Source organism: Mugil cephalus, chromosome 13, assembly GCF_022458985.1.
Source record: "Mugil cephalus isolate CIBA_MC_2020 chromosome 13, CIBA_Mcephalus_1.1, whole genome shotgun sequence".
Lineage (NCBI taxonomy): Eukaryota > Metazoa > Chordata > Actinopteri > Mugiliformes > Mugilidae > Mugil > Mugil cephalus.
The window spans coordinates 10,423,820-10,438,142 of record NC_061782.1 but is presented as its reverse complement, the minus strand read 5'-3'; the positions used below and the strand labels follow the sequence as shown (position 1 = coordinate 10,438,142).

Sequence of the window (14,323 nt, the reverse complement as noted above, 5' to 3'; positions counted from 1 at the left end):
ATAAAACTACTTAAATCTTTGAATCCTGGAAACAAATTCTGAACTTCAGAACGTTTAGTTACTATTTGCTTATGAATACTCAGCCTCACTTTATATCATCCAACAATTTATTCACATCACACGGTGTAAACCAAGGTTACTCCTAATACAAATGGAAGTACATCACAATCACAATTCCCTTAGATATAATCTTCATTCAAACATTATCAGACAGATTCCAAATGAGCACCACTTCAGTTCTTTTATTTGTTTATTGTGTCCCAGATATCGCTGGGTTTAAAAACATTCATAAGCAGTAGATAAATTGTGTGCCGGTGCATGAATATTAATGAATTCCACCCTGTCAAAGTATTTCAACAGGACACACATGTTATAAATTGGGTGCTGGACAGTGAAAAGAAACGAATGAAAATGACAGCATGCTGTATAATATCTTCTCTAGCAGTCCCTGAGAGGGCTAAAGTAACCTTTGGACGTTCTGTTTAAAATAAAAATGATCAAACATCCCTTTTCCATCCATCTTCTAGCCGCTTAGACAGTCGGGATTGAGCGACAGTTGTCACAGGTCTAGCCGACCCACTGAGATGTCAGTGAGTTCTGCCAGAAGCACTGCGAGAATGCAGCAGGCATCCTTAGCAGCTACCAAAAACAGACTTGCTGAAAAGGGAACGGAAAAACGGGTCAATGCCAAGGAACTGAGTGGTACAAATATTACACTCTGCTCATATCCGCAATTAATCTCTCAGCAAAATCATGAAAGTTCTGCTTTAAATGTCACTTAACACAAAGGTTCACATTGAATCCTGGTAAGAATTAATAATGAATCAGACTTGAACTCAGGGACCCCATCAAGCAGCATCCCCTTTTAGAGGAAGAATTAAATCCTTTATATTTTTTTTATTACAAGTGGCAAACTTGATGATGGCCCCTTGATGAGGGTTGCCACACACAACAATGGTGAACTAATGACAATCAGCTGGTAGCAAATGGCGCATGTTTTCGGGTTTGAGCAGGACACCTCCACCTCCATGCATGGGGTGGGTACAGTAGACTGCAACAACCAGCAGATTTTCACATGATCGATGCTGAAGAGCAGTATCACTGTTGAATAGACCGCCCTGAACCGGGGAGGCGACGTGACGGCGAGGGGTCCTCCCATGTGATGTGACCGAGGCCTGACGGACCGTGCCTGTGTGTGTGTTATGGCTCCTCCTGCTACAGTGGGACGGGGGCTAGACGTAACGGCAGTGCAGGGGGAACGGCACCAACACACAGCGAGACGCTTCACGGGACCCACGGCCAAACATGGCACATCGTGCAATGCTCAAGAAAAAGACATAGGCGTTGTGCTCGGTGTCGCCTCTTCTGCTGTGAAGGCTTCGACGTTTCTTCACGATTAACGACACCTCAAATGAACTCCGTCAGAGCAAGCAACGTTAGCAGAAGACCTAGGCGAGTGTCGAGGCCGCGCCCGGTGCAGCCGGAGAGGAACCACCAGGAAAGAGGTGACGTTAGCCCCGATAACTTTAACATTAGTCAGCTGGCTTTAGGGTGCAATTGTATGTTTTACGCCCGGGCATTTGTATGTGTGAATATGCCGTGTTTACGCCAAGACAGCGTTGGTTGTTATGATAAAACAGAAGCAGGGCTAACAGTAGACTCAATGGGTCGCAGTACAGCCAGGAAACACCGAGGCTTTTGTGTTTGTACCTAGCATGGAGGCCGCGCTTTGTTTTGCTTGATTTTTTTACTCCGAGTCGGCCTTCATTTCGCTCGTCTGACCTCATATCGGTGCTCAGTTTCGCTTGCTGTCAGGGAACATTACACTACTGACGGAAAACGTGAAATAAAACGGGTTGCTCGATTTGCGTGTGACGGAGGCAGGAAGGATACATTAAGCGGTTTTGCCAGTTGTCGTAGCATGCTAACTTAACCTAGCCTGTGCTAGTTAGCTGTTATTATTAGCATGTTCGGCTAACTATCTGCGTCCTGGTGTTTTTTTTATTTAATAAAACCCTCGTCTTCATAACATTTACAACGTTAAAACGCCAGTGCGGTTTATGTTGTAACAGTGTATTTTTCGTATAACACAGTCGCATTGTGTTTTTAATGTTTTTTCTGCAGTAACGTTGTTTGACAGACGGTGCATTTTTTTTTTTTTTTTTTTTCACAAAGTAAACATTTGCTCGCTAAAAATGCTCTTTAATCATAGTTGCAACAAAAGCCAGCAGCAGAGACCCATTCAATCTGATGGGCCACTGATCAGTAACATTAGAGGCTGGTTGATGAATCCAACTCAGCGTGATTAGGTGCTCTAGTGACATGTTGTGATGTTTGATCTCACACCATCAATTGATTGGCAAATCAGCATAAGAAGGGTAACTCTATGCCTGGGGTTTCTCACTAAAATGTAACATAGAAAACTAAAGTAATTGCTTGATGGTCCCGACTAAACTATTCAGTGGAGAATTAACTGTCATGCTCACTCCAATAATCATTTATCCCCCTTCTGTCTCATCTCATTTATTCAAGCAAGTCCTGTCATGATGCTTATTTCCCTTTGCTCAGAGGTCCACGGCTCACTTGTCATTTCAAGGTGGTTGTAAATGCATAAGCTACTGCAGAATTGGCATTGGATGCGCAACATCATCTCTGCTTTTTACACAGTTTATGTTTTCTACAAAATAAACCATTAGTCTTGTCTAATAAAGCAAGCAAACTAGTTTATTAATTCAGTTTACTGCTGCAGAGAAGTTGCTTTAAACTGCCCCTGGTTGTTACATCGGCTGTGTTTGTAGTGGTTACTGGCCCAGTAGCTGGGGAGAGTCATCCTTGCAACCAGAGCAACAAGGAGACAGAGTTTGCATCTTCAGGGGTAGCTATCAACTCATCATGCCACGGTGAATAGGCTCATAAACATGTGTGTGGTTTAGCTGAGGGCTGATGCTCAGGCTCTTTTTGTTTTTCCGTTGATTGAATCCCCTCTTGATTGGATTGGTAATCAGTTTGAACCATACATAGCAGGTAATAAACCTTTTTTATTCTGGGTTTTGTCTCGTGACGTGTTGTGGCGCTGAATCATGTAATCTTCTGTTTCGGTGGATTGCTTATCAGTGACAGATCTGTGTTTTAAAGCAGTGGTTTACAAAGGGGGAAATTCATGTCTGTTGCTCTGGCAAGTATCTGAACTATATATGCAACATAGTGAAGATTATTATATGTATAGCTACACATATTTCAGGGCAAGAACTGATTACACAGGGATTGTTATTTATATTGTATTGTGTGATGAACCATAAATATCATTTTTTTTTAATGAGTGCTGACGTTTTATTCTCTTTCACAATTTCTAGATGAGGACGTTCCTGCAGATATGGTCGCAGAAGAATCCGGTCCAGGAGCTCAGAATAGTCCCTACCAACTTAGAAGAAAGTCTCTGCCCAAGAGAACAGTGTGTCCGACAAAGACGAACATGGAGGTTTGTTACCAAAAGCCCTGTTGGCACGGGACTATTTTTCCCTGGGTACCTCTAGTAATTTGTAATGATTGCAGAGGTCGTCTGCGATTTAAATCCAGTGCGAATCTCCTATGCCCGTAATTTAAAGTAAAGTTAAAATTACGCCGCAAATTACCGTATCATCATATTGCTCCTAACACAGAGCTCCTGTGACAATATTTATCCAGTTTGAGTTGGCAGCTCTGTGGTTTGGGTGTGTGTTTTTATTGTTTCTAGTGTTTTATTTAATTCATGGCTTTTTCCTGGCTCTTGTCACTTGAGAATAATGAAGAATATGTTGTAAATCAATATGCAAATCAGGCTGTCACTGGGCCATTCACAGAAAAAAGCTCCAAACCATCTGATGAATGAATTAATCCAACAAAATTCAGTGTCTATGATTTTAAAGCATGATGTGATTTACTTTTATTTTTATTTTTTTTTTTTTAATTTGATAATGAATGAATTTGTGGAACATTATGAGATCAGTGACATGCGCATATTTTGATGTGTTGGATTTTACTTCAGTAAAGCTGATTTAAATACTACCAGGTAGTTTATTAATTCTCCCCTGGAATCGATGCAGTCTAATTACGTCATATTTTATTTTTAAAAATGTATTGTTTGTTATTATTATTCTGAATTTGCAAACACGAAACAAAGACACGGGGGTGTAATTTCTAAATCACATGACGTCCCCAGGTAAAACTGCTCCCGTGTAAATAGAGCTCAAGAGTCATTTAAAGGTTCTTACAAAGCTGCAAGATAAACGTTTTAATAGAAACACAATAATTTATGATTAAACAATTCCACTGACTTTTTTTTTTTTCTTTTTACATACAGGGTGCTTCCACTTCCACCACAGAAAACTTTGGACACCGACCTAAGCGTCCCAGAGTGTCTGGAAAGTGTCAAGATTTACCAGGTAATAACAAACACATTATTGGACTTGCACTGTCTTTTCAGTGCGTTCAGCATTTAATTTTCCACCGGTTGTACGATGCCTTTGGGGGCCTAATTTGCAAATTGTTATGAATTAATTACTTTAGGTAGAATAAGAGGGAAGCTGTACAGTTCACGTTAGCCAGGAGTGTGTCCTGTTTCTGTTTACAAAGTCTGTTATGGGTGCATGTTCTTGTGCAATATGGAAAAGAGTTTTGTTTCATTTTCATAATGAGAGGTCTGTATATTGCACTGACCCTGTTTATACAGTGTAATTTGTTTATATGTGTATCATCACACAGCTATATGGATATTACTCGGTCAACTTGAGCACATTTCAGAAGAATTGTTCTGTTTTTAGTAGATGTTGAAAGTAGATGTATTATGTTATAAACCTCTTGTAAGATCTTTAAAAAGACCCGAAACGGCACCACGGACGTCTCACAGGATAAATCATGAAGTCTGTTATTTGTGGCATTTGGAGTTTTTCTCCTATGGTGTGGCTCCAAGAATCAAAAATAGATCTCTGCCCCATTCGATGGCATTTAGCTTTGGTTTTGCATGCAGGGCTCTGTGGTGCTGGAGAAAACTGTCATACTGCCTCATGTTGTGCAGCTTCATGTGATCTGCTTTAACTAACATGATAAATAACCAATGTGACATTTTTTGTTCTTTTTCTTTTATATTAAAGCTAAAATCTGTTCAAATAGACGTGTTTATGACCTCCCTGTGCTTCGTAGAAGATCGTCAAGTTTTCTGACAGAAAGATTAGGCTGTTTGTTTTCAAGACTACTCAGGAAAAGGCTGTCAGCAGATTACCTCTGAAGGAAATGTGTAAATTATGTAGTTCAGATAATGGAAATAAATAGAGGTTACAGACAGGACAGCAACTGAAAACTTCAACTGACGAAAATGCAACTAATCGTGGATTGATTATTGACCACATGTTATGATTCAGCAATAAAACACTGTTAAAATGTGAATGCAACGGTCGCTTAGATAGTTGTAAACACAAGGACAAATTTTGTAATTAAACTGTAAAAGTAAAGTGATGACCTTCACTGCTGAACGTAGTAGTCAACAGTAGCCTAGTTTAGACAGTGTAGTGCTAAATTCAAGAGGTTAATTCAGATGGTTTTTAATACTTTAACAAAAGCCGTGATTGTTTCTACGGAGGTTGGTTGTGACTGAAAATATTTGATACTAACTGCACGGCCGTCCTCCTCCCAGCAGCTCCAGCAGAGCAGTATTTGCAGGAGAAGCTTCCAGACGAGGTGGTGCTGAAGATCTTCTCGTACCTGTTGGAGCAGGACCTGTGCCGTGCAGCATGTGTATGCAAGCGCTTCAGTGAGCTGGCCAATGACCCCATCCTCTGGTGAGACCGTGTTAATTATGTTTGTGTGCATTAAATGAACAGTTTCAGAGCAGGTTTGTTGTAAATATTTTAATCATTGTTTTTTGGGCCGTTACAGTCCGACTTTCTATGATTTTATATAATTTGGTGACTTAAGTGGGAAGAAGCAAACACAGCTGGTGATTTGGCAGCAACAAAAAGATATTTTCAAGTTGTTTTGTTCACGTATCACAAAATCAGAATCAGAAAAAACTTTATTTATCCCCGAGGGGCAATTAGGAGGGCGAAGAGCACTACATAAAATTAAAGAGCAAGAGAAGAAATACACAAAAGTGGGTGGGCAAAAGCAGCATATTGTGTGTAATGGCAGGCCTGCTGCCAGACTATCATGTTCTGCATATTTATTTCTATGACTCTAACCTCCCTGTAGGATATTGTTTGAAATGAACACAATATAAAATAAACAGCAGTTGATACACTGGCATGGAGAAAATGACACTTAACTGGCCAGTTCATAGCTAAACAATGTAAGGTGGCAACAAACCGTGTAATGATTTTGGAGGATGTGCTGTTAAACTGCATTGAATTAAACACAAAAGTGTCTTTGTTGTTTAGCATAGATGCTGAATAGGATAGGATTATCAAAAAAAACAAAAACACAATACAACAGTTCTATAAATCACAGCGTCCAAAATGAAAATGATGTTAAATCAACAACTCTCTCAGTTGTTTTTAAAAATAATAAATACTGTAACTTTCATGAAGCTAAGATTTAGTGTCGGACTGTCATGCATGTGCCTAATGTATACACAACCTATACACAATGAGTGTTTAACTCTAGTATTCAGTGTTCATTATGTGGATAGAGTGGTTGTCCTGTTGTAGACATAACTTTTATCTTTTAACAAATATTATCAGCGTTTTTACTACATTTGACCCAAATACCACAAACGATCCTGTTCTGTATTGTGAGTAGTTCTGGGTCAAATGAAATGAGGCTGGCGTTAACCGTTTATGTGCCTTCACATTTCAGGAAGAGGCTATACATGGAGGTGTTTGAATACACGCGACCCATGATGCACCCTGAGGCAGGGAAGTTCTTTCAGATCAACCCGGAGGAGTATGAGCAGCCAAACCCGTGGAAAGAAAGTTTTCAGCAACTGGTGAGGACTCTGCAGTGGCTACATCCTTCTCTACTGATCTTTTAAAAAGTCTTGCACGCAAAGAATGTGTTGAAAGAGACGTGATCATCTGAAATGCTCTCTAATGCTTGTACATGCAGGAAATTCTGGCACGATTTTAAACAGCTTTCAAGATAATATTGAAGAGACATAAATGAAACTGTCTTTTCCGTCTCGTAATGTCAGCATCAATACTTTTGTTGCCAAAACTTTCTCCTGTGCAACTTTAAATCCTCCTGTGTACATACAGTTAATGTCATGTGAAAGGGCAACACCACAGGCTATAATGGTGACATTTTGTATTTTAGGGTGTAAATGAGAACTGTTTAAAGAAGAGAATGTGTTTAAATTGAATTCCTCTGTGATATATTGACCTTTAGAGCGGTTTCCCCCCGACAAAACATGTCTCAGGCATTTCCCTGGTATCTAATGTCTTTCTAATGTATATATTATTTATTCTGTCTGTTGGTGTGTTTGAACAACAACAATAATAATGATGATGTGATTTTCTTTTACAGTATAAAGGGGCACATGTTAAGCCAGGCTTTGCAGAGCACTTCTACAGTAATCCGGCCAGATACAAAGGGAGAGATAACATGTTTGTAAGTAAACCTTGCATCCTTCTTTTTTTTTTTTTTTTTTTTAACATTCACTCATTACACCTGTCATTAATCTCACTTGTTGTGGTTTCTCCAGTACTATGACACCATCGAGGATGCTCTTGGAGGGGGTCAGGAGCCTCATTTTGACGGCCTGATATTTGTCCACTCTGGCATTTACACAGACGAATGGATCTACATCGAGTCCCCGATTACGATGATTGGAGCCGGTAGGTGTTTCCTGGAGTTTTTGTAACTGTTTCATTGTGCATCTATTCAGCTGTGTCTCTATTTAATTCATTCTGATCGTGTTGCAGCCCCTGGAAAAGTAGCAGAGAAAGTTATCATTGAGAATACCAGGGACTCCACATTCGTATTCATGGAGGGATCAGAAGATGCTTATGTTGGCTACATGACTATTAGGGTGAGGGGACCATTTCAGTTTCTGTTTGCCCAAAACATTTTAAAGTACTTTTAATATTGTTTCAGTTGCATTTGTTGATGCCCTGTTGTCTCCGCTGCAGTTCAATCCTGATGATAAATCCGCCCAGCACCACAATGCACACCACTGCTTGGAGATTACAGTGAACTGCAGCCCCATCATCGACCACTGCATCATACGCAGCACGTGCACAGGTAATTCCACCACTTCTTGGTTCTGTTTTAGTGGATCCTAACCTTTAAAGGGACACGAGGCAGAGTAAACGCAATTAGAAGAAAATTAAGTCATGCAGTTTAAAATCTGTAACAGGGGCTTCAGAAAGAGACACAAGTGGCATCATTGGCAGAGACAAGACCCTTAAACAAACCCTGGTCCATTATGATCAATGTCCATCACTGTCTACATGACACCATTGTCGGGAAAGAGACGTTACAGGCTGATGTCTCTGTCCTGCTTCACGCCTCCCTGTCGGCAAACAACTGGACAGAAATATTGATCTAATCTAATCTATCTATCTAATGATGGGACGACTGGATTTGTTTGCGTTGAAGTAAATAGTTGTTGTTTGTTCTATCATTTGTGTATCATTAAATGTTCATCCCGCTTTCTTTCAGTGGGGTCAGCCGTCTGTGTAAGCGGCCAGGGTGCTTGTCCCACAATCAAGCACTGCAACATCAGTGACTGTGAAAACGTTGGTCTCTACATCACTGACCATGCACAGGTAGAACACAACTTTCACCTGCATTGTAGCACAACTGTAACGTTAAAATCGCTTGTTGGTATCTGTATGTGCACACTCAATCTTGGGTTCATATGTGTAACATGAATACATCTAGTCCCAGTCCACAAGTGTAAACGTTTTGGCAGATTTATTCAGCATTGTTCTTTTGTTCAGGGAATATACGAAGACAATGAGATCTCAAACAATGCTCTGGCTGGGATCTGGGTAAAGAACCACGGCAACCCGATCATCAGACGGAATCACATCCATCACGGCCGAGATGTTGGGGTTTTTACGTTTGACCACGGCATGGTAAGACACTGGGGTTTGTTTAAAAAAACGTTTCGATTAGCAGCGAGCGTTTACTTACCGGACATAAAATCACGTTGCATTTCTTTGTCCATTTCCAGGGTTACTTTGAGAGCTGCAACATCCATAGGAACCGCATAGCCGGCTTTGAGGTGAAGGCGTACGCCAATCCAACAGTGGTTCGCTGTGAGATCCATCACGGTCAGACGGGGGGCATCTACGTGCACGAAAAGGGTCGCGGCCAGTTCATCGAAAACAAGATCTATGCAAATAACTTTGCAGGGGTGTGGATCACCTCTAACAGTGACCCTACAATAAGGTCAGTTTGTGCATGTTGCATGTGATTAAATGAGCTGAATGTATCATTTAAAATGTGTCGGCCGTACTCAGCTTTGTCGTTTTGTCTAAATACAGGGGTAATGCCATTTTTAATGGTAACCAAGGTGGCGTTTATATTTTTGGTGATGGCCGAGGCCTCATTGAAGGAAACGACATCTACGGGAACGCCCTGGCAGGGATCCAGATCAGGACAAACAGCTGTCCTATCGTCAGGCACAACAAGATCCACGATGGACAACACGGTGGCATATATGTGGTAAATACATATTTTGGAAAAATTAGTCATACATCTTGTATGCAAAAAGAGGAAACATAGTGATGTATGGTGTTTTTTGTGTCACACAGCATGAAAAAGGACAAGGGGTGATAGAGGAGAACGAGGTGTACAGCAACACGCTGGCAGGGGTGTGGGTGACGACCGGCAGTACGCCAGTGCTGAGGAGGAACAGGATACACAGCGGGAAGCAGGTAAGATTACAGCCGAGTAAAACAATCACCGATGACAAATGACAGACGAGTCCGTCAATATACTTTGATACGATGCTATTACACTCTCATATTTATGTCATAACTCTGGTGGGATGTGAGAGAGCGACGGCCAATATATTTACCTGTTGTTTCAACAGGTCGGGGTCTACTTCTACGACAATGGTCACGGTGTGTTGGAAGACAATGACATCTACAATCACATGTACTCTGGAGTTCAGATCAGGTGGGTGTGTGTGTGTGTGGGGCGACAATAATGTTGAAAATATGCAAATATTCCCCCTTCTCAGGCCGGAGTCAGAAGTCCCGATGTTAAGATTGTTTGACAGGGATGATGATTGCTTTTAGCTTTATTGAAGCAGTGGCTCACTCGCTCCCTTGTGTGTGCGCCTTTCTTGTGACAGGACTGGCAGCAATCCCAAGATCAGGCGGAACAAGATCTGGGGGGGCCAGAACGGTGGCATTTTGGTTTACAACTCAGGTGAGAAGCAGAGGAGCTTTAGTGTTTTATTTATCTACAGCAACTCAGGGTCCTTCTGCCCTTCAGCGTGACAGCGGTTACCCCATGCTGCTTCAATAATAAAACACGATTATGTGTCCTTCAGGCTTAGGCTTGATCGAGGACAATGAAATCTTTGACAACGCAATGGCAGGAGTGTGGATCAAGACGGACAGCAACCCCACCCTGCGGAGGAATAAGATCCACGACGGGAGAGACGGCGGGATCTGTATATTCAACGGAGGAAGAGGTGACTAACGCGTGCATTCAGTTTAAATGCAGCAGTTTTCACTATTGAACCATTTGTTCAGTCTCGTTTTCACATCAGTAGTTTGTGGGATTTTTAACCATCTGTTTTCTGTCATTAGGTTTGCTAGAGGAGAACGACATCTTCAGAAATGCCCAAGCAGGAGTCCTCATTAGCACCAACAGTCACCCCGTACTGCGGAAAAATAGGATATTTGATGGCTTCGCTGCAGGTGGGCAACACGAGCTACCAGCTGTAATCACTCATTATTTCAAAATGTGATGAGTCTAATTATTATGGACTTTTAACAGCTCTGAAAATATGTCCTAACTTGTTTTTAATGAGGTACAGTATGTCTGGCTAATGGGATCCTCATCTAAGTGCATGTGCTCTCTAACAGGTATCGAGATCACCAACCATGCCACGGCGACTCTGGAGGGGAACCAGATCTTCAACAATCGTTTTGGGGGATTGTTTCTTGCATCTGGTGTCAATGTCACAATGAAAGGTGCTCTACAGATTTTGACACATTATTGCATTATTTACAAACCCTGATCTGCCTGTTAACAAGTGGAAACGTTATTTACCTGCTTGTTGTCCTACGTGTCCTCCAGATAATAAAATAATGAACAATCAAGATGCCATTGAAAAAGCTGTGAGCAGAGGTCAGTGCCTGTACAAGATTTCAAGTTACACCAGCTACCCAATGCACGATTTTTACAGGTAATTCATGTTCATTCCGGAGGTCAAGTTGAACGTCCTCTGTTGTTGTGATCGTTAACCAACACTCCTCTGGGTTCCCGCGCAGGTGTCACACCTGTAACACAACAGACCGGAACGCCATTTGCGTGAACTGCATCAAGAAGTGTCACCAAGGACATGATGTGGAGTTCATTAGACACGATAGGTTAGTGTTGTTGATCCGTACTAAGCCCCTGGTCCCTTTTCACCCAAACGCCCACATTTTCATTTTATTTTGGGGGAAAAATGTTTATGTTTGATTTAACAAGCATTGAACAAGTGTTGGAAGGAAAAGGAGGAGAAATGTTGTCAAAGCATTTACCATAGACTGTATAAAGCTGGAGAAGGAAGAAATCCTCTAAAGCAGTTATTTTCAGTTCCGGTCATAGGGACCCACTGCCCTGCATGTTTTCGATGTTTCCCTCCTCCACCGCACCTGATTCAAATGATCAGCTCATCATCAAGCTCTGCAGTAGCCTGATAAGGAACAATTCATTTGAATCAGGTGTGTTGGAGGAGGGAAACCTCGAAAGCATGCAGGGCGGTGGGTCCTGAGGACCGGAATTGAGAAACACTGCTCTAAAGTGAAGCCAAAGCAAGTAGAGCTCCCCCTGGTGTCTGGCAGCAGTATAGGTCATAAGCTCCACCTCCTCCATGTTAGTGGATGGAACTTGGGCCAAACTGAAACACTAAAATACACGTCAAATAAATAGTTTTCAAGGATGGTTTCTGTCACTTTAAGAAGTTAATATAATGTTGATGCATGTTCAAGTGTGTTTTAGTTATTTGACGCGATAGAAACAGGATGCGACATAATATCTACCACCAGTTGCCATGCCAACCACTCCATAAAGCAGTCCCGTGGGATCGTGAGAGTTGTAAAAATAAGTACAGTGTATAATCCAACATTTCTTTGTAACTGGTGGGGGTAGAGCAGAACTTAGCATTAGTTAAATGACTCTAGAGGAAGTGTGGTCAGGTCATTGATAAATAAAAACTTAAATTTTATGGCACTCAGACCCAAAACCTGAACATATCAAAGGTAGAAAAGATTATTGGGACAAAATTTGCTCAAATTATGTATTTTGATATTTGTTCGTAGTTGGTAGTTTAAACCAGACCGTCAGTCAGTGACAGATTGAATAAATTATCACTGTCATCAAGGTTAGATTGGGGTCTGTAGACAGGGTTTACATCATGGAGTGTATAGTATGTGATGTACTATATTCTCGTTTGTATGCTGATAAATAATTTCTCCTGTTTTCTCTCTTCCTGCAGATTCTTCTGTGACTGTGGTGCAGGGACGTTGTCAAATCCTTGCACGTTAGCCGGAGAGCCGACACATGACACAGACACACTGTATGACTCGGCTCCTCCTATAGAGTCCAATACCCTGCAGCACAACTGAGCTCAAGACCCCAGGTCCTTTTGCGCTTCAGCAGTAGTGGACATAAGACACTTTAAACTGTGCAGTGGAGGAGGAGATCCAAGCTAAAATACAGATTCACTTTGACAGAGCATACACAACGACTTTAAAAAAAAAGAAAAACATAAAAATAAAAAAAGACTTGGGAATATGCTAAAAGAGACATTTAGAGAGAAAAAAAATAGCCTGACTATGGATGCATCACTTTTTCCTTTGCTTCAGTTATTTGACAACAAAAAAAAAATGGTGACATCAGAGCATAAGAGCAGCTGACTCAGGGTTCGTGGGTGTGTTGAGTTGGTGACACCACCGAGAGACGGACGGACGGACGGACACCTCCGAGGCTCGTCTGCTTTTACAGAAGTGGAAGAACAAGATACTGCAGCCGTGTACAGATCCATCGTGGACAGACGCTTAAGTCAGAAGAGGCACAACTTTTCTCATGAGGCGGCGAAAGGCCCCAAAACAATGCTTCCATCACTGGGCAACCGACGTGCTCGTATGATATGTACGGGGAAAAATGACCTAGCACTTCAGCTCTTTTTTTTTTTTTTTTTTCCTCAAGACAACCGTTGAGATTTGATTTTAATGCTTTTTGTGTAGTTTTGTATTTTCATGCAAAAATCTTACTGTACTTGAATGTCTTTATTTTATTAAATGTGTTCATTTTTTTTTTTTTTGGTTATTATACCCTAGAATTGCTGTAATTATACTCATGTCGCAGTATCTAACTTCTTTCTGTGAAAGAGATCAGAGAAAAGAGAGAAAAACACTAAACATTTTCTCCAGCAACGTTGACTCATTTTACATTTGCAATACAGAAAAAGCAGACGCTGAAAACGAGCTTTCACAAGACTTGTTCGGCTCCTCGTGTTCTGGGACGGTGTCGCAGTCTGTTTTTACATGATCTATGCATATTTTCTGTTTGTGTTGGCCGGTCGAGTAAGACCCAACTTACAGGATACAGTTTATTTGGTTCAGTTTATTTAGCCAGATGACATGTTAAGACAAAACCTCCTCTCTACCAAATAAGCTGACATGGTTAAAATACATAAAGCCATTTAGTTATACTGTGATAACATGTTTTTTTTTTTTTTAGTCAAGTGGATAATTAGACATCTGCTCCTGATTTGGAACCAGCGTGAGTGTTTGTTGCTGCTTTCATGGCCTGTTAACATTCATTTAAATGGAAGAGACAAGTCTTGTGAAAACATGAAACGCCATTTGCTTTTTTCATAGTTTGCCAATGTTGCTGGAGAATTTAAAAAGGCTTTTACTCTACTGAAGCTGAGACAAGTATCTATATACAGCGCTTTATGGTTTCATCGCCCCCTCCCCCTTCCCTCCCATTCATGTGTACTGGTGATTGTGGGTTCTCATACAGACTGAAATGTATGCATGTATCATAACATTTAGACTTAATATATTGTGAAGTATTCAATAACCGTTATGTAGGCGCTAGCGTGAATTAAAAGGGTTTAATTTCCTAGATGAAACATTGTCATTTTTTTAAAAATAAACTTTATTAGCTCATTACAGTA

General features: G+C 41.0%; 1 protein-coding gene across 2 annotated transcripts; it reads left to right on the top strand.

The window, feature by feature from the left end:
• The first annotated feature begins 1,167 nt into the window (after nt 1-1,167).
• Nucleotides 1,168-14,316, top strand: fbxo11a (F-box protein 11a). Of its 2 annotated transcripts, none has more exons than XM_047602740.1 (22): nt 1,168-1,505; nt 3,354-3,478; nt 4,340-4,421; nt 5,672-5,813; nt 6,826-6,955; nt 7,492-7,575; nt 7,670-7,802; nt 7,890-7,996; nt 8,097-8,208; nt 8,629-8,735; nt 8,910-9,047; nt 9,146-9,363; nt 9,459-9,639; nt 9,729-9,851; nt 10,010-10,095; nt 10,274-10,350; nt 10,475-10,618; nt 10,737-10,847; nt 11,016-11,123; nt 11,230-11,338; nt 11,424-11,522; nt 12,635-14,316. In XM_047602740.1, exons 1-22 carry the CDS (start codon nt 1,412-1,414, stop codon nt 12,762-12,764), a joined length of 2,640 nt encoding a protein of 879 aa, XP_047458696.1. In that variant the 5' UTR covers nt 1,168-1,411; the 3' UTR covers nt 12,765-14,316. The 2 variants fall into 2 exon arrangements, with proteins under 2 accessions (XP_047458696.1, XP_047458695.1); XM_047602739.1 differs by having other exon boundaries at nt 5,669-5,813.
• The last annotated feature ends 7 nt before the right edge of the window (nt 14,317-14,323 follow it).

Coding starts and splice junctions, on each gene's coding strand:
- fbxo11a (XM_047602739.1), top strand. CDS start 1,412: ATGAACTCCGTCAGAGCAAGCAACGTTAGCAGAAGACCTAGGCGAGTG. Junction 10,351..10,474: donor CATTTTGGTTTACAACTCAG/GTGAGAAGCAGA, acceptor TGTGTCCTTCAG/GCTTAGGCTTGATCGAGGAC. Junction 11,339..11,423: donor CCAATGCACGATTTTTACAG/GTAATTCATGTT, acceptor GTTCCCGCGCAG/GTGTCACACCTGTAACACAA.